At 39.2% G+C, this 19,820-nt stretch overlaps 1 protein-coding gene and 1 long non-coding RNA gene across 2 annotated transcripts; one reads left to right on the top strand and one right to left on the bottom strand.

Annotated features, from left to right (window-relative positions):
• Positions 1–1,720: 1,720 nt before the first annotated feature.
• On the top strand, positions 1,721–18,049 carry LOC116698340 (uncharacterized). Its single transcript, XR_004334188.1, has 3 exons — positions 1,721–1,731; positions 17,652–17,655; positions 17,935–18,049. It is a non-coding gene; the product is annotated as an uncharacterized LOC116698340 (long non-coding RNA).
• Positions 12,102–17,581, bottom strand: LOC116698339 (mucin-5AC). The gene is made up of 6 exons (XM_032530238.1): positions 17,337–17,581; positions 14,303–14,416; positions 14,101–14,210; positions 13,122–13,298; positions 12,862–12,947; positions 12,102–12,785 (listed from the first exon to the last, which is right to left on the bottom strand). The coding sequence occupies exons 4-6, from the start codon at positions 13,234–13,236 to the stop codon at positions 12,120–12,122; spliced, it is 867 nt and encodes a 288-aa protein (XP_032386129.1). The 5' UTR covers positions 13,237–13,298; positions 14,101–14,210; positions 14,303–14,416; positions 17,337–17,581; the 3' UTR covers positions 12,102–12,119.
• Positions 18,050–19,820: the final 1,771 nt, after the last annotated feature.

Raw genomic sequence — 19,820 nt, 5'->3', positions numbered from 1 at the left:
ACAGGGATGCAGTCTGTTCAGTTTATCGACAGTTCTACAATAGAATTTGAAGAAAATTCACTAAATCATGATATACAACTGTGAAATGAAGCTGATGGAGATTGACCTGCAGGGTTAACCCCAAAGAACTGCAGCAATAGCCTGTTGGAATGTATTGTTGAGGTAATAACTTTAGACCGTAGATGCTTTAGTTGTGTTCAAATTAGACGGCTCTAAATGTTGCTAAACGCACTAGCTGGGATGTGGAGAATATTTCAATAATTTGCAGTAAACTTGTGACTTTGTGAGTTCTGGGCGGTTTTATATTAATGAGAGCATTACTGTGTTTTTGTCCAGTTAATGATGCAGAGAACTTGGCCGCTGGCAGCCTGATGGGACAGTAAAAGGCACAGTTTGAGTGACTTGTTGACTTGTTTTTTTTCTCCCTCCCTTCTCTTCCCTCATCTCTCAACTTATCTGATCACTGAATATCTGCCTTATTAGTAACATCCATCTAACTTTCTCTGACCTGTTCAATCTCTGTTCAATCTCTGGCCAAACACAGACACACACACACACACACACACACACACACACACACACACATTTGCACACAAGCAGACTGACACACTCTCCTACTCACCATCAATTTGTTGCCTGTGACATCACATTGTGTGTTAAAGCCGTACTGGCACCGGGCTGCAGCTTCGTTAACTTTCCTCTTTAATGAGCAGTTTAATTGAGCTGTCTAGCAGGCCACCTGTCGGCCCGCAGCCTCATTTCCATACTAATGGACCGGGATTGTTGCTGCTCTGACAGCTCGGCCTGCCTGGCCCTAACAGGCAGCGAGGAAAAGGAGAGAGAGAGAGAGAGAGAGAGAGAGAGAGAGAGTGTGGAAAAGGGGAGCTGATGGCCACACTGGAACAGAAGGAATAGGAGAGAATAAAAAGTAAAAAGTGTAAAGAGGAGAATGGACTTTGGTTTTTACCAGTTTAAAGGATAAGGTTGGCAATATCCTATCTTTTTTTTACTAAGCATTTTCCGTGTACCATTGGTGTCCAAAAAGTTTTAAAATGCATCAGCGAGGAATATTCTTTGTAAATGTAAGTCACAGGAGTCACAACACTCTGTTACTGATTGGCTGCCGGTGTTCTCTGGCCACACTTTGCTTCTAAAAGCACGTTGTAGTTTGGCAGCACTAAGCTGCCACAGTTGCTCATAGACAGCAGCTACATGTTGGATGTCCATCAAAACACAGGCCAGTTATGTGACAAATCAACAAGTTTTCAAAAGACAAGTAAGTAACTGAGTGAAAGACGGATATTCCTCCAGCCTGTTACGATTAAAAACACCCATCCAAATGTGACTTCCATCCCCCCAAGTCAGCATTACTTTAATTTACAATTAATATGTTGGAAATTTCAATCCTTGTTAATTTAGTGTGCCTGAAACACATTGTATTTAGTCTTTTTTGAAGAGTACATGCTAAATAATCATTCTGCACTAACAAAACACAAAACTGAATCTACAAGAATCTGAAAGATGGAAACCTAGAGACAAACTTCCTTTCTGTGTGGGTTGTGTGTTGCTCAGTGTCTTGATGTGCACTAATGTGACAGCGGAAAGCTGGCATGAGGTGATTTCAGCACAATGGAGAAAAAGGCACCACACTGAGCCTGCTACTTTGCTCTTTTCCAGGCTAATATACTAGAGACAACAAGCTGAGTGAAAGTCAGCTCAAACAGAAGCTGTGTCAGGTCTTCGACAGACTAATTCAAGTCACAATGAGTTTTTAATGTGTTACCAGAAACCCTGCAGGAACTGCTGAGCAGCTTTTGGTCAGTCATTCTAGCATCACATTTCTAGTTAGTTCTAAGACAGGATGATAACCTTGTGTTTTTATTGGTGTTGAGCCTACCAACTAGTGTCAGACGTTCCATTTGTTCCTACATCTAATTATCCAGCTTAATTTGTTTTGATTCCATGGACTCTAATCTAGTCAGCATGACGGCATAAAAAGATGAAAGCGACAGAAAAGCTGTAGAAAGTGAATAAAAAAGGAGGCTAAATAGGGTGATTACAAGTGAAAGGTGGCCGTGGGGATGATAGACAGACTAGGAAGCAGAGAGGTGGGGGTACGGTCGTGGTAGTGAAGCAATATACATTCAAGGATCCAGTGAATAAAACGCCACACAGCCACATGCTAATGACAGCCACCATTTAATGTGTCAAATTCACAATTCCCCTTCATTCTTCCTTCTTTCTTTCTCTCTCCTCCATGGGGCTAATTGCTCTGTCCCCTCCTTTTTGACAGAGAGGTTGTTGGTCTGAATTAAAGCCCATATTGTGGCATCCGTGCCCAACCTGCAACTGCCAAAGCAGCAGCACATGCACAAGGATCTGCAAACAAGACACACACAATGCTGAATGATCACTGGACCACCTTTCACAGGCCTTTGGCTACGTTCACGTTAACTGAAGCAACCTTGAAAATTAGGCTGTCCACATTTGGCTTTTTCAGATCATTTCCTAAAAGCTTACTTGCCACACTGAAATGCCCACAACTATGAGAAAATACTTAGAACTCCTTTTGTTTCTCCTGAAGGAAGAATTAAACTAATTCTCGGTTTTTTGGATTCTTCGTTCCATGCAAGAAAAATTATATTTTTTTCTTGAAGAATTATAGAAAACAACTGAAAAACAACTGATAATTTTGAGGGTAAAGTATTCCTTAAAGTAAAAGTACATCAGAATTATCAGCTAAATGAAAGTACCAAAATGTAAAAGTAAAGGTAGTATCCATTATGCAGATTAGCTCCCATATTATTATAGAATAATATTTTATCTTGTTTTTATCTCTAACAAATATACATGTAAGAGCATTTTAATGTTGTATGGGGAGCCAATTTAGATATGTAGTATACTATTGGGTAGATTATAGAATCCCTTATATAACATGTTTTCTTTATTTACAGTAAAAACAAATTATAAAAGTATTATAAAAGTATATATATATATACTGTATATACTGTATATATATTATTATATGTAGTAAAAAGTGCCTTCTGAAATGTAGTGGATTAGAAGTATTAAGTAGCAGAAAATAGAAATACTAGTAAATTACGTGAGTGGATGATTCACACAACAACAATAACAAGTATGTCTGCTGCTACTAACAAACAACAGGATTCACTATGGTACTTCTGCATCTCTATGAAGCAGAACAAACAAAAGTTTAAAAAAGACAAGATAAAATGACCGTTGTCGCCTGCTATTGCCTTTGTAACATCATAATCTTCATCATTATCATTGTTAAATACTATGGAAACATAATTTTTTTGTGTTAAATGAAAGCCCATGGCTGATAGTCATGTAACAATGTATACATATAAATGAGAAAATCTGTATTTTGCATCTTTTATCTGACACACAAAATTAGCAAGAACAGGATAAATGTTCACACTGTGAAGCTTTTCATAACCGAAACAGCATCAGAGTTGATATGAACAATCCCAGAGAAAGCCAAAGTTGGCCTTTGGAAATGCTGGGTTGATGCAGAGGAAGCCCAACATGAAGACTAAAAAGATGAGTTTTGAAATGGATCTACATTAGTAGGGGTGGGAATCTCTGGGCACCTCCCGATTCAATATGATTCTGATTCAGAGGCCAATGATTCGATTCTAAACCGATTATCGATGCCTCTCGTACAACAAACTTTTAATGTACATTTCCATTAGTAATTTTTAAAAAATATGTATAAACCTGAGTTTGTTAGATTTTGACCTATGCAATATTTGTCAAGTTTTGATGAAATGTTTATTCTACTAAGATTTTTATTGTTTAGTCATTACATGCTTAAGCCTTGAACATGCTGAGTCACCTTCTCTCACCGTAATCTTCGGCCAGAGGCTCAGTCAGAATCAGAATCAGAAATACTTTATCATTACTTTAGTCATGTTTAAAGGTGGAGAATTGGCTCTTTACAACATGTAACATGAGGCAGTCAGATGTAATATGATAGAGTAGATGAACAGCCTTTATGTGTTTTGCCTAATTATTTTATCTATGTCTTATAAGATCATGTGTATATAGTATACAAAACCTACTTTCCTTTTGGACATTTTTGTGTGTTTTTTTTCTGCACTCTTGCCAAAACTCTAAGTTGTTGTCCATTTTCCCATCCTCTTTCAGTCACCATTTCCTAATTTGTACATGTCTGGAGACAGTAACTTTAAAATAAAAATCAATCATTTAAATAGTTTTTAAATAATTGATTAATAACTTATCAGAATCGAGCATTGAATCATTCTACAGAGAATCGCGATGCAGACTTATACCTTAGTGTGAACGTGGATTTGCCTTTTGGGAGGGGAGTATGCAGATGTCAACAGCACAGACTCTGTGTTCTGTGTTATTGTCCTTCTACTTCCCAAATTACTGACATTAGGCCCCCCACCACCACTAGAAGAGCCAGCAGCACATTGCTGAGTTTAATAAGGTGTCCAGTGTTGTTTGTGTGTGTGTGTGTGTGTGTGTGTGTGTGTGTGTGTGTGTGTGTGTGTGTGTGTGTGTGTGTTGTGTGTGTGTGTGTGTGTGTGTGTGGTTGATCAGAGAAAAGTTACTACTGGGCTTTACTCAAGATGAGGCCACACTTTCTTGGCTTGAAGTTAAGGCAGAACAGTTTGAGCTCTGCTGGCCACCTGTCTCCTGATCGGTGGGCAGAACCAAACACACAAAACACAAGAGGCATGAATGGGCTGAGATTTGTGGGAGGGTGCATTTCTAATGACCCTGTTAAATTGTGTGTGGTGTGTGTGTGTGTGTGTGTGTGTGTGTGTGTGTGTGTGTGTGTGTGTGTGTGTGTGTGTGGTGTGCGTGCGCGCGCGTGCGCATATGTGCATGTTCATGTGGGACTTTCTATCGTTCTGAGGACCAATTCAAGTTATTTTGTTTATGTGTGCTCTTGTACTAATTTAAGTTTTAGCCTGCGAGCATGTTTTGGATAGTAATTTTGTTTGTGGGCTCTCTTACTTGTAAGGATTTAAATTTCATTCAATTTAAGTTTCAACTTAACTTTGAGCTTAAAGGACACTTTAAAACCTTCACAGCAGCAACACAGCTAGATCCATGAAGGCTTAAGACCTCACAGCAGAGGCCTGGACTGTTTGTGACATGCTACAGATTTCTGAAGCAGTTGAACCTGGGCTAAAAACCCTAGGTTGCTTTCACACCTCGGCAGTTTGGTCTGTTTAACCGAATCCTGGAGCGTTTCGTCGGATAGTCCGGTTGGTTTGAGGTGATGCGAAAGCTCATTCAAACTCCAGTGCAGTACAGACAACCAAACTCTAGTCTGCTTGAAAACGGGTCTGCACCAGAGTTCAGATCACTTCAGGTGAGAATGCAATCCGACCTAAAGTGAACCAAAAACCTGCAATTTCAACCTTGCACGCAATGTAAGGACCTATGTATGATATAAAGATTCATTACTTTTAAATTCATAACTTATTATGACCATACCTTGTTGTCTGGGCGACAACATAGCATTGTCTTCCACACCACCCTTTCCTTCTGTTGCTGTCTTTGACAAGGTGCAGTGTGAACGCTAACTGAAACAAATAAATATTGCACCACTGTTGAAACTTCACCCGCAAATTACACCGAGTTGTAAAAACTCCCTAATGCTTGCTTCTGTTTTATCCACCACCTGTTTCTACCACTCTAGCAAATGGTGTTAATGTTGTAATGAGACCTGAATGGTGGGTGGATGTGCAGGGAGGAAAACATTATTTTGGAATCCAGCCATATTGTATACTGTGCCAACAATGTTTTTGCTTCAAGTAGAAAGGTCAGGCACAAACTGTTGGAACGAGTGTGTGTGCAGTGCTAAAAATGGTTGCTGCCATTTTGAAAGAGTGAAAAAAAACAATTACCAAATATGGAAAAGGATTTGGCCATTAATAATGCCCCCAAATGGTGCTGTCAAGTTTCTTATGTCGCCTATGCATAAAAAGAACACTTTCTATCATGAAAGTTAAAGTCCTGCTGTGGGACACCAGCAGACACACAACAAACTCAGCAGAGTCAGAAATAGCTATCGGGGACCCAAAAAATTACGAACTATTACTACAGCTGTCATTGTTGTGTCAGAGTAACACCTTAACGGAAGCAAAAAAGAAAAGGTTTGACGTGAAGTTGGAGGCCAAAAAACATCTTGCTAAAGCAAAGTGGTTCATGAATTTGAATTGTAGTGTTCAAGGGATTGTGACAGTCACAGAGATGGACGACAGAATTAAAGGAGCATTTCGGTCGATTCTAACACGTTGCTCTGTTGTTTGTAAATTTGGAGCGTTGTCAGTAGAGAGAAAAACCAAACCAATCAGTGCTGCTGACACCGTGTTATCCTCTTGTTAGCGTTAGCACCCATCAGGCTTAAACAGGGCAAGTTTTAAATGTGTTTTAAGCCTCTAAACATGTTCAAAACGTCATTAAAAAATCCTACCCATGTGATGTGATTCCTTCTGTGTGAACACAGTGACTGCAGCAGATGGGAAAGAAATGCAGGAAAGTTCTGCTAATTCAGCTGGGTTTAGTTCAAGTATTGATACTCCAAGGAGTGCTTTGGGACCATCTACAAACTACAACATTGAAAAGAGATAAACATATTTTCAAAAATAAGCATATGCTTATTTTTTAAAAGTAAGTGCTGTATTACAACTGGGAGGAGACAAGTTATAATTGAGGTAAATTTGGAGACACTAACTTATTTAATCATTAAATTGATAGCCTAAATATTATTGTTTGTATTCTTTTCTGTGTTGTAGTTTGTGGACGGTAACTGAAGTCTCAATACAGGAACTAAGTATAGCTGAATTGACTCAACTTTCATGCACTTCTTTCACATCGATGCAGTCAGATTCACTGTGTTAACTCGGAAGGAATCACTGCACATGGGTAAGGCACTTTTAATGAATTTTGGACATGTTAAGAGGCTAAAAACACGTTTAAAACTTGCCCCGTTGAAGCCTGTTGGGTGCTAACTCTAGCACGAGGATAACACGGTGTAGGCAGCACCCATTGGTTTCATTTTTCTCTATACTGACAGCACTCCAAATTTACAGACAACAGAGCGTTGTGTTGGAATCGACCGGACTTCTCCTTTAAATAATTAACTGTCAAGTGCAACAAATTTCGGGTGGCAGTAGCTCAGTCCATAGGGAGTTGGGTTGGGAACCGGAGGGTCACTATTTCAAGTCCCCGTATGGGCAAAAAAGTAGGGAGTGTGGATTGGTGGCTGGAGAGATGCCACTTCACCTCCTGGGCACTGCCAGGTGCTGTTGAGCAAGGCACCGTACCCGCCCCCACCCGCTCAGGGCGCTGGTTCGGCTGGCAGCCCACTCACTCTGACATCTCTCCATTAGTGCATGTATAGATCCTGAGCATGTGTGTGTGTATAGTTCAGGACTGTGTGTAAACTAACAAAAAAAGTGTGGACACAGAGTAGGAATTGTAATTTCCCCATAGGGGATCAATAAACAGATTAAAAATTGAATTAAATTAATTAAAATTAAAGGATGTCCTGGAGACTTTAATGACCTTGGGGCAGCTGTTGGAAAATTGTCAGAGCAACAATGGAATTGTATGAATTGCCATGCCAAAATACTCACATTAATACAATATAATATAAAGTACCATATTTGAGCTCCAAATTCACTTACTTTTCAAATTGTTTTCCCCCTGCGCAAGCACTGAGTGCCGGCACTGTGGTACCCTCTACTGACAAGTTTCCACTGGTGCAGGGACGGGTGTAGTCTGCTTCCCTTCTTGTGTGGGTGTGAGTGTGTGAGTGCGTGTGAAACCGGCATGTACCTCATCTTCCCTGCATGCCTTCCCTTTTCTCCAGTATACTCTTGACTCAACACTGTCTCTGGGACCTAATCCTCTGATCAGCATGCCAGGAGAGCGCCAAGGGGCCTGAGTGAACTGGTGGACAGGGGCCTGGCTGAGGTTACGCCTCCAGTCAATTTCTCAGATTGTCTTAGCCACATACTCTGCTGAGCTTATTGTTGACCAGGAGAAGGAGGAGGTTTAAGAGGACCTCATTCCCCCCCCCCCCCCCATCTGTGTATGGGTGACGAAAGCGTACATTTAGAAGAAAAAAATCACATTATTTCATTTTATGCTGGACAATGGATTGATTCTTCGAAAGACTGAATGTAATTGTAATGGGGGGGGGGGGTGTCAGGTTCAAGTTACCAGACAAAGACTGGGGTGAATAGAGTGACTTGAGAGACCCGGGGATTGAGAGGAGTTGCTTGGCACACAAACAATTAGCACTCGTCCCTGCATAACTTGCCGTGGCCCCAAATCCCCACATTTGTCCAAACAAATTGACTGGACCCAGGTCTTGTTTGTCTAGCTCTGCTGGCCTGTTGGAGAGGGCTTGAGGGCAGCGGGGAATGCCCCCTCAAAACAGCCCAACTCATGAGAAAGGAACAAATAATGTGTTCTGGTCAGAAAGTGAGTCTTCCAACACTTTTTAAGACGCATTGGTAACATGTATTAATTTATTTTGTGCTCAATCAAACATCGTAGTTTGGCTGCGTGACAATGAGACAAGCAGCTAACTTAGTTATAAGGATATAAAAATGGGACTCTGTCAAACGTCATGCAGTGGAAAGGAGATGAAGTCTGCTCACTGAATTAGCACCCTTCATCGTTTCCTCACTGATGCCATGTTTTTTGTTTTGTTTTTTGTTTTGTTTTTTAGTTTAGAACATAAAACAAAACAAAAAAAACAACATTAAAATAAAAGATTTATATACATGCATTCCTGCATACATATATAATTAAAATGACATAAATAAGGTAATGTACTTTTTAGCACAGTCTTCCAATATTGAAAGTCATTCAAACGCAACAAAAATGTTTCATGTTCAAAAGGAGTAGGAAGAAGTTGATTAACAACTTATCAAGTCCGACCCCCTTTCTCTACTTTTATCCTTTAGTAAATCTTATTCTTCAGTTATTTACACATTATTATTTACACATCATAGACACAGATGCATACATACACAAACACTTATAAACCCTCTTTTTTTTTCTTTTTCTTTTTTTTCTCCTTTCTTCTACTTTCTATACCATCTATAGCAGATTACATAACACAGCCATACTAGACTTAGTATATAGCTAGTATAGATACACTAGCATATGGACACACCAGCATATAAACATACCAGTATATAGACATATCGGTATATAAGTATATTAATATATAGACATACCAGCATTTAAATGCCAAGAAACCATACAGTCTACTACAATACCATCACTTTAAGTCCTTTTCGTATCCCTTTAATATATTAATTGAAGAATGTTTCGTGTCACAAATTGGGATATCTGTCGCTGTGGTAATTTGATTGAATGCAAATCAATTATTGTGGTTAAAAAGTATTTTGTTTCAAATTTACCTAGAAATCATAGGCTGGCATTTCAACCATTGAAATAACGTTTTATTTCTATGATTTCAACAGGTTTTAAATGACCATATTTTAACGGGTTTTTTGGGATCTGCTTAGAACTGAAGTGGAGATGTCCCCCACGGTCGTCACAAGGAGATTTTTGATTTGTCCATATTGTTAGGCCGCTCCTAATTTTGCTCTTCCCAAATTGGGGTGCCTTGAGCGTGGGTGAAAGGTGCCGCAAGATTCCTAAAATTCATGTGTTTATTAATGCACATATTTATGTATTCTCTAATTTATTTAGAAGTTAAAAGTAGCCTACAATAGCAAAAACTCCACATTGCCAAATTAAAAAACAAGTTAAGTTTTGGCAGCTTGTGGTATCAAAGAAATACATTTAACATAAATATTGATTAATTAATTATAATACATATTTGTCTGTAAACTCTTTTATTCTGGGTGACTGAAAAAGGGCCTACATTATTTAACTAAAATGACTTAGTCTCAATAAGTAGGCCTAGGCCTAAATGAACAAATAAAAAATGCAAATAAAATTAATAAACACATTAATGAATATAGCAAACAGTTGAATAGATTAAAAAAAGGAACAAAAGAAAAAAAAGGCTAAATAAATGCTAAAATACAGAAGTTTATGTAGTAGCCTGAGTACAAAAATATATAAAAAAAGCAATTCAACCTCTTGATTCCCTATACAAAGATTAATGTAGTTGAACTACCAGCAAGCAACTGCAAACTGTAGGTAGGCTACACTACTAGTGTAATTACATGTAGTTCAGTATTCCCCAACCAGTTTAGAAAGCCGTCGTGTTTCATTTCTCCATCTATAAATAGCTTGTGTTCTTCAAATGTAATATTTTACGGCCATGTATGGTCTAAACACACCCGACCTCGTCCGACCTTGGAAGCTAAGCAGGGTCAGTTCTTGCTGTAAGCTTTTTATTTCCGTCAGCAGAGGTCACTGCTCCTTCTTTAGTGGAGACAGAGCTGACAAGGAAACGGTATTGAGGATGTACATTGAACTTTTGATCAATACATAAAAAGCTGAAATACAGATGTCAATAGTTAACTTAAAAGTTGAAACAAAAATACATAAAACTTGTAATACACATGCATTTAATACATGCTTGCATTTATTAATAAATGCATGTCATTGAACAGACTTAATGTAAAGCACATTTGACCAGCAACATGTTAAAATAATGTACAAAAGTCTTATTAAAATACCCTGTTGCCCCAAAGCTAAAAATTAACCAATGTTTTTTTTTATGATTTTCTGAATTACTACAACCTTTCTTTATTGAAGTCAAAAGTATGAATAAATTCAATTTTATTCATAGTGTCAATTCATAAGTTATCTCGAGACACTTTGCAGATAGAGGTCTATACCAAACTCCATAATTTACAAGGACCCAACAGTACTTGTAGACCCCTCACATCCAGTTACACACACAACTGCATCAGAGGCAATCATACACATTCAAATACGACTATCCTTTGAAGTTCGTTTGTGATTTGATGCAACACTCTGGGAGGTGGTATTCCAATATGCATTTTATACTGGTGGGGTATTAAGACTCAATCCCCTGGGGCCTGGTCTAATTCACTTTGAGAAAACATCATGTACTGAAGCAGCTTTAGGAGATATTGCTAGAAAGGACCAGTGTACTTTAACAGATGTACACATTGAGTACAGTATTTATTTCTTGCATCTAGTGGTTTTAAGTTGGACTCAGCATGAAAACACCAAGTCATTGGCTGATTTGTCGCTTTCTGATGCTTTTACAAAGCTTTAATAAAATTAAAAAAATAATTGACAACTGCCCAGTAAACATTGCGATGTTGTGTATACCTGACCTTTTGGACATTGTAGGGGACATCAGTTTAGTACCAAACCATTTCTAAAGTCCTCTGAAAAGATATAAACCTGCCAGATGAAAAATACACTTCTGCTCTCACCTGACACCTGATTTATGCACATTTACAAGTGTCACCTGGGACCACCACAAAGCAACTTGTGAGTGGAACTCATGAGTGAAGACAATTAATAATACTTTTTATTTAAAAAGGTACCTTTCTTGGCACTCAAGGACACCGCACAGGGAATTCATATACTATAAACACAAAGCCCGTCAGTGAGCAGATGTTGCTCGAGTACTGCAACTGTAGACCCTTTGCCAATGTGTGAAAACCACTAAAGTCTACAATCCAAAGTGGTCACTGTCCTCCGTAAAGACAGGTTATCACTATTGGCTGATAAACTACAGCGCAAGAAACAAGCCCCTACTCTAAAGCTTGTTTGGTCTAATCACAGGACAAATAGCCCTTAGGTTTTACAGTTTGACCCAACAAAAGATATGTTAGCTAGCCACAACCATTTTGGGGTAGTAATTTCAGGAATTAAAACACCACGACTTGACAAGATCCCATTTTTTCCTATCAATGGGCTCTGCAATGCAGATGAGTGGTCACAGCAAGACATTTAATGTCTTCCAAAGCCATGAGAGCTCAAGAGCAAAAAAATAAATAAATGAACAGCATTTTCCATAGCAGAACTATACAAGTAATCAATAGGAGAAAAGAAAGTGCCTTAATTTGTTGTCAGTCAATTTTATTCATTTTAACAATGAAAGGAACGCTCTCTTCCATTCTTCGGGGGGCAAACTATGGACAACTTATTGTTGACACGGCCACTGTGGTCTTGGTTGAGTTGGTGGTTGTGATTGAGGGGGCGGGGGTGGTCGTCACAGAGGGTGCGGTAGAGGTAATCTCCTCATCTAATTCAATGTAGGGCTCTTCAGGAATGTCTTCAATTCCCCACAATTCAAACAATCCTGTACTATCGTCTTCCGTAACCATTTCTAAATTAGGTACTTGAGTTGTCATACAGTCATCTTCTGGATCCGTTTCTGAGTTAGGTGCTTGAGTGGTCATACAGTCATCTTCTGGATCTGTTTCTGAGTTAGGTGCTTGAGTGGTCATACAGTCATCTTCTGGATCCGTTTCTGAGTTAGGTGCTTGAGTGGTCATACAGTCATCTTCTGGATCCGTTTCCGAGTTAGGTGCTTGAGTGGTCATACAGTCATCTTCTGGATCCGTTTCTGAGTGAAGCACTTGAGTTGTTGCGTCTTGTATGGATTGCAACTTCGTTGACGTTGTGTCCGGATCAAATGGTTCAACAGGAGTCTCTTCAAAGTCCCACAGTTCAAAAATGTCTGGTTCCTCTAGCGCTCGCGCGACACGATGCTTCAACTGTTTTTGGTAACAAATTGCCAACTTTGTGTGCAGTTTCCCAGTAGAATCTAAATAAACCAGTTCAAAGCCAGAATCCTGCAAACATCTAAATGTTAGTTTTCACGGTAAAGAACATTTAACAATGTGATATTATGCTTTGCACCCGACTTACCTTGTCTGGTAACTTTGATATTTGAACAAACAAAGCATTGGGGGTCTTCCATTGGCTCACAGAGTATCCGTCATAAACAAAATCATCTGCAGAAAAAAGTGTTACATTGCAGAGTGCACATATTATGAGGCTTGGAAACAATTTCTCAAGCAAGAAAAGCTTGCTAGCAATCCAATTCTAACCAAAGAGTTTATTTCACACATGTTCCCCAGGTTTCCACAGTGATCTCAATGTTGCAACAAAAACCACCCATTTCTTACCAAGCTCTTTAACCTCCTTTAGTTTTGTTTCACGAGGCAGCTTCACAGTGATACTCGTTCCACAAGTTACCAGTGGAGACACTTCTGGATTCTCACAGACAGCCATGCCCATCATGTTCTTCTGCAGCAGCTTGTCAAAATAATCAGTTTCAATGGGCTGTATCCACCCTCTTCAAGCTGAGGAAAAAAAAAAAAAAAAAAAAAAAAAAAAAAATAGTGTAACATTGTCAAAGCATTTTAGTCAGAACTGCATTCATTGGTCAATCAAAATATTAAGAGGCATGGACAATTTATAGCACATTGAACAGTTGCAACAAGGAGAAAAATAAAAAAGGACTAAGCAGCAATAAGTACGGTCATACAATTTCAGAAACGACTAATCCTCAAAATTGCTCAACTTTGTGCATCAGAGCTCCTTTATGACAAGGGTTCCCAAAACTCTCAGCCTACGACCCCCAAAGTAACGGGGCAAGTGACTTGCGACCCCCCCCACTATAAACGTATATAAACATTGCGCGCAACCGCGCACGCACTATGGGCATGAAAATCAAAAAGAGCGGTTCCCTTTTTATTTATTTATTTGCTTGGTTTTATTTTAAATTTAGCCACTAGTTTTATCTTGTGTTGAAATCATGGCTAACATATGCAATTTCTAATCTTTTAAATTTTTATTTTATTTCTGGAAATCCACTTGCGACCCCCCCCCCCCCCCTCTCTCTGGCTCGCGACCCCCACTTTAGGAATCACTGCTTTATGATACAATCAGCCAATTAATTTACAGCTTCATATTAGTATATTGATAAAAAGAAAACTTCAAAAGGCCAAACACAATTAAATACTATTCAATCATGGAATAAAACTCAGTCAAAACATTTTAACTGCTCAGCTGAAGTAGCATACGGAGAAGTTATGCATTCGTTAGGCCCTTGGATTTGTCAGCCACAGTACTCAAGTTTGGGCAAAGAAATAAACATTTTACCTGCGTTGTTGAATAGCAGCCAGTATAGGGAAGCGTCACCAGCAGATACCGCCTATAAATGTGAATGGAACCATGACACCTGTCAGGCAGCATCAACAACGGTGTCCCATCTGTGGAAATTGATTGAGAAACTTCAGGCTTCTGACAACAGCTGGCATTGCCTTTTCAAAAAACAAAAGCTGTCGGTGGGCGACTGAAACACCTTCCAGACGCAGATTGGTGTATCGGGTGGGTGAAAAGCGCAGGGTCAGTGTGTCATTACTGCAGCGGAACTGTGGCTGGTTGGAATCTGGTAGTCCTGGACCATTTCCTCTCCCTGAAATGAAAAACAATCATAGTTATTTTTTAGAAATGGGAATGCTATGGGTTAACCCTCCTGTTGTCCTTGGGGGTCAAATTGACCGGTTTACAAAATAATTATTTTGGGCATTTCCACCTTTATTTAAAATCAGACCTATGACCAAAGAATGTTGTAAAAAGGCTTTAAAAAAAATGCAGAAAAAATTCAACAAAAACATTTATTTTTTTTTAAACGCTGAAAAAAGTGACCAAACAAAATCTGCAAAATCGCCAAAGGTGACAAAAACTCGTTAAAAAGAAGTGATAAAAAAAAAAAAATGTGAGAAAAAAATTGGGAAAAAAACCCCAACAAAAACATTGACAAATGTGTAGAAAAAAAAACACTTCAAATTGTCCAAATTTCGGCCCAGAAAAAACACAGAATTGCAGGTCGATGGGAAGACAACACAAGGGTTAAAAATTGAATGGTCAACATTTTTGGGAAATGGGCTTATCTGATAAATACCGCTCCAATGTCCACACACTAAATATGAAGCTATACAGTCAGAAGATAGCTTGGCCCAAAGATTGTATCAGCCAAGGCTCTGTTCAAAGCTCAAATACGATATAATCTAATTTGTGTTTATATAAAAAAAAAAAAACGAGAAAAGCAAAATAATTTAACCAAAATGTCAACTATGCTTAAATGTGGAACTACTATAAAGAAAACGTTATCAAGTTTATCCACTGATACAACATCTCAAGAAGCATGAAACCCATGTTCTGATGGTCAAAAGGGAATGAAGAATAAAGGAGGATGATTCACATCACTTTAGGCTACACATGCCCAGATTGGCCAGTGCCCCGGGGCACCAACCATTCACCACCAGTGGAGGGGCACCACATGACACAAGCTTTAAAAATATTTTTTGGTAAATTGTTACATTATTCACTTGAAATTTTTGAAAGACCATACATTAGGCTACTTGTTTATGAACACTAATTTTACAATGATAATATAATACACAAATCAAGATGACCGCTACCACTCCCCTCCCCAATCTGTCAGTTGAGGTGGTCCACAAGTATGTGCAAACGTATCATTTGGGCCAGGGGCCTTGCGGTTTAGTGCCAGTGTTGCCAAGTCCGCTTATTATAAGCGACTTTGGGCTTGTTTTTTGTAAAGTCGCTTACAAATATTGGTAGTCGCGGGTTGCGGTTTTTTTGGGCTTGTCACTAAAGTGTAGTTGCTTATTTGGGCTTGTTCCCAGCTTGTTCTTGCCGGTTCGCTCGATCCCGCCCCTTTCCCCATAAACACTATAGACAGCAGCGGTATGTCCCGCCCACTTCCTGCTTCTAATTGTCTCTGACCCAGATGGAAACGAGTACCAGCCAATCAGAGGCCGAGCAGGGCGGTCTGTTGTTTTCTGGTTAGGAAAATGCGCGAGTAGCGACTAATGGTGAGTGGACTGAAGGAGAGTTTTTGGAGGAATAAATGCCCGGGATAAAGTGGGCGAAATATGGGAAGAAGTATAACAAAGACTGGGAGAAAGAGAAAGGAGGAAAAGAATGGATTCAACCTGTCGTGGGGAACAAGAACTCAAAATCACTGTGAAAAAGTGTCTATATTTCAAATCCCATCAGTTTTCTAATGTTAAATAGTGTTAAAAGGTGGTTTACTATGGAGCTAGAACAGTGACAGTAACCTGTGGTATTGAAAATAAAATTTGGCATTTAAACAACAAATATTGGCATTGAAAACTGTTGAACTGAAGTATAAAACACAAACATCAAAAAGTAATAATCTCATAATCCTATGATAGGCTATTATTTCATTTTGACATTTGTTTGCATCATGATAGGTTTTTCAATGTCAATGTACATTTTTTCTTGATGTCCGTGTCTTTTCAGTGACAGTTTTTTTTTTACGCCGTCAAGATTTTTACAATGTCACTGTTTTCAGTTTCAACTTCCTGTCACTGTTTTGGCATAGGGAGGAGGGGCCTGAGGGGAAGGACAAAGAGGGCGTGGCTTACGAGTAACTTACAGAGGCTACTGGCGAGAGACCGCACCTCCAGACGAATCCTCCCAGAGTGGTTAAAACCGCACATCTGCAATGTCTTCCACACGTTCACCTGGAACCTCCAAATCTCAAGTAGGCTAAGTCTGTTCATATCGGCCATTTTTTCACATAATAGGTTTCTAGGCAAATCGCACACTCACTAAAAGGCTGGACGCATTCACTGAAAAACTACATTAAAAGTTAACACTAAACCAGCCTGCTTCTGTGTGAAAAAATGGCAGGATTCCTACGGAGGTGCGGGTCTCTCGCCAGTAGCCTATGTAAATTCCCACAAGTCACGCCCTCTTTGTCCTTCGCCACAGGCCCCTCCTTCCTCTGCCAAAACAGTGACAGAAAGTTGAAACTGAAAACAGTGACATTGTAAAAATCTTGACAGCGTAAAAAAAAAAAAAAAAAAAAGAACTGTCACTGAAAGACACGGACATCAAGAAAAAATTTACATTGACATTGAAAAACCTATCATGATGCAAACAAATGTCAAAATGAAATAATATCATAGGATTATGAGATTACTACTTTTTGATGTTTGTGTTTTATACTTCAGTTCAACAGTTTTCAATGCCAATATTTGTTGTTTCAATGCCAAATTTTATTTTCAATACCACAGGTTACTGTCACTGTTCTAGCTCCATAGGCTCCGTAGAAAAAGTCGCTTATTTTGGGCTTGTTTTCACAGCCCTGGTTGCGTATTTGTCTCGCAAGATCTGGCAACACTGTATAGTGCCCAGGGTTACCACACTGTCCCAACACAGGCCTGAGGTTACATTGTATTCTGCTGTGTAGCTGTGTTTTCCCTGGCGTGTTTGGTTTTAACTTTTGTACAAACATTTGTTGTTTTTTTTGTCATATGGTCTACTGTCTAGAAGGTTTTTACCTTGGAGGAACCGCCAAACCGGCGCTGGGGATCTTCGGTCGGCCCTGGCCCGGTCTCGAGGACCTGCCTCAAACTGTTGCCCGTTGACGTCAGACTGCTCGAGCAGGCCGGCCGACCTTCCCTGAGCGTCTCGCGGACTACCTGCTCTGTTGAGCTGGGCTAGCGTTAGACACATGCAAACCCGAACCATCAGACAGGTAACCATGGTAGCGCTTTACTGCTCACTGCCGCCAGACGAGATCAAAGACGCCGAACTCGGACACGGCGCACACCTGCGCCGTTAAATCTGGTTAATTAACTCCAAACATTGTACAGGTGCGTTTGCACATGGGAGTCAAGTTGGGTTGTGGGAAGTGTAGTATTTCCACATCTGCTGAATGAGCAGGCCTAGTCCTATTCACACTGGTGGTCTGAGTTGTTTAGATAGGCCACGGAGCCAACTTTATCTTTTAGGCTAATAGAAAGGGGAAATACTCACGCATGAAGAACAACCAGGACAGCATGCAGACAAGCATCTGTGAATTTCCTAGTTGGTTTTCATCGGTTTGAATTGCTTACGGCCATACCACCCCGAGTAGAAGCCGCAGGGTCGATGGAGACCGTCTGGGGGCTCGATGGTGTTTTTACCTCCAACCTCACCTTCCAGGCAGCTAACCCTAACCTTAACCCTAAACATAACCACTGCCGGGCTGCCTGGAAGGAGATGCTGGGGGCAAAACACACCCAACACCCCGCCAAGGGGGGGGTGTTGGGGGTGGGGGGGGGTGCAGAGAGTGTAATTCTCGTCTTTCTGAGTAAGGGCGCTGCTCCTTCTTTAATGGAGACAGAGATGACAAGGACATGATACGGATGATGCAAATTGTTTTGGATTGGTGATGTTTTAGACTAGAGAATAACATGTTTATTAATCAGCATACACAGAGTCATCTCACCACCACTTAATGAATATGAGGGCTGAAAATGACAATAAAAAACTTAAATAATGTAAATACTAAAAGTAGATGTTAATAACAAGACATGAATAGCCAACCTCTTTTTTGAATTACCTACATTTAGAACTATGTATTTATGTTAGTGTCTAATTAAGAAGGTGGTCTTATTTATGCTTATTAATTTACGCATGTATTTATTATTTTTTATTTACATATTTATTGCAGCATTTATTTATTCTTTTTTAAGCATGTATTGTATTCTGTAGACCTATATATATATATATATATATATATATATATATATATATATATATATATATATATATATATATATATTTATATATATATATGCATGTGTTTATTAATGCACATATTTATGTATTCTCTAATTTATTTAGAAGTTAAAAGTAGCCTACAATCGCAAAATCTCCACACTGCCAAATTAAAAAAACATAATTATATATTTCACTTGTTTTTTTCCCCTGTCTCATCTAAAGAAGAAGCTGCGCCCTCTGCTGATGAAAGACGAGAATAAAACGCTTTCTGCTCCTCAAGTCGCTATCTGAACCAATAGGGCTGGTTTTTCTTACTCTCAGGTAAGTTTGGTCTAATTATGTGCTATGTAATGAATGAACCTCGTTATATATTTTTTTGATAATTTGCCTGATTTTCAAGGTTTTACATGATAATATCTCGTCTGCGCAGTACTGAAACTAATTACCTGTCACCAATTGGCTGTAGGCTATAGTCCATGGCCATGGTGGCACCTCTTGTGAAATACGTAACATAGCTAGGTTTGATTTAAAATGCGATCAGACTATTGATTTGACATGTTTAGACCTTGGAGAAATTTGAATGTGTAAATATGATTCAGAAGTGTAAACATGTCAACAGCGATTTGCATGCTAAAAACAGAGGCTATTTCTGGTTACTAGCCTACTTTTATGAGGGCGGAGGGTCTCAAAGAACAAGAATATTGAATTCTTGGTTAAAAATGTCATCATAAAAAAAAAAAATACACATAAATGTAAACTGTTCCCTAGAGTTAAATGCACTACAGAACCCCAACCCCAAGCCAGAAACTATGCACTTATGTCTGAATTTATTTTTATGTTATAGCCCGACCCCGATGCTCTGTTTGTTTGTTTCTTGCTGTTTTTATTATAGCTTGGAGATTTTTCGTGTACTTTATTTTTCGATTCTTCAACGGAAACTGGAATGCACAAGCTTGAGTGTGAGGTTGAACACACACACACACACACACACACACACACACACACACACACACACACACACACAAAGTTTTTGTCTGTGTTTTAAAAAGAGACTAAGACAACGTTATTACAATAAATATGTTAATTGAACAGCCAATTCTAAACAGCTGGGGACTTTTTAACAGTGACTCTGAATTATTATTTTTTTCTATTGCTATATTTACCTGCTTTGTTGTTCACTTATTGCATCTCATATTTGACCAATACTTAGACTGATGAACTAAACGTTTAACTACCAAGCGGTCCCAACACTTAAGGTTAGGGTAGAAATGGTTACT

Source organism: Etheostoma spectabile, chromosome 11 (assembly GCF_008692095.1).
Source record: "Etheostoma spectabile isolate EspeVRDwgs_2016 chromosome 11, UIUC_Espe_1.0, whole genome shotgun sequence".
NCBI lineage: Eukaryota > Metazoa > Chordata > Actinopteri > Perciformes > Percidae > Etheostoma > Etheostoma spectabile.
This window is presented reverse-complemented; position numbering and strand designations above follow the sequence as displayed.

Bases quoted from the DNA above. Each gene is read 5' to 3' on its own strand.
- LOC116698339 (XM_032530238.1), bottom strand. From the start codon at position 13,236: ATGATGGGCATGGCTGTCTGTGAGAATCCAGAAGTGTCTCCACTGGTA. The intron at 12,948-13,121 runs GTAAGAAATGGG...TTTTTTCTGCAG, and splicing joins AAAGGAGGTTAAAGAGCTTG to ATGATTTTGTTTATGACGGA. The intron at 12,786-12,861 runs GTAAGTCGGGTG...AGATGTTTGCAG, and splicing joins TATCAAAGTTACCAGACAAG to GATTCTGGCTTTGAACTGGT.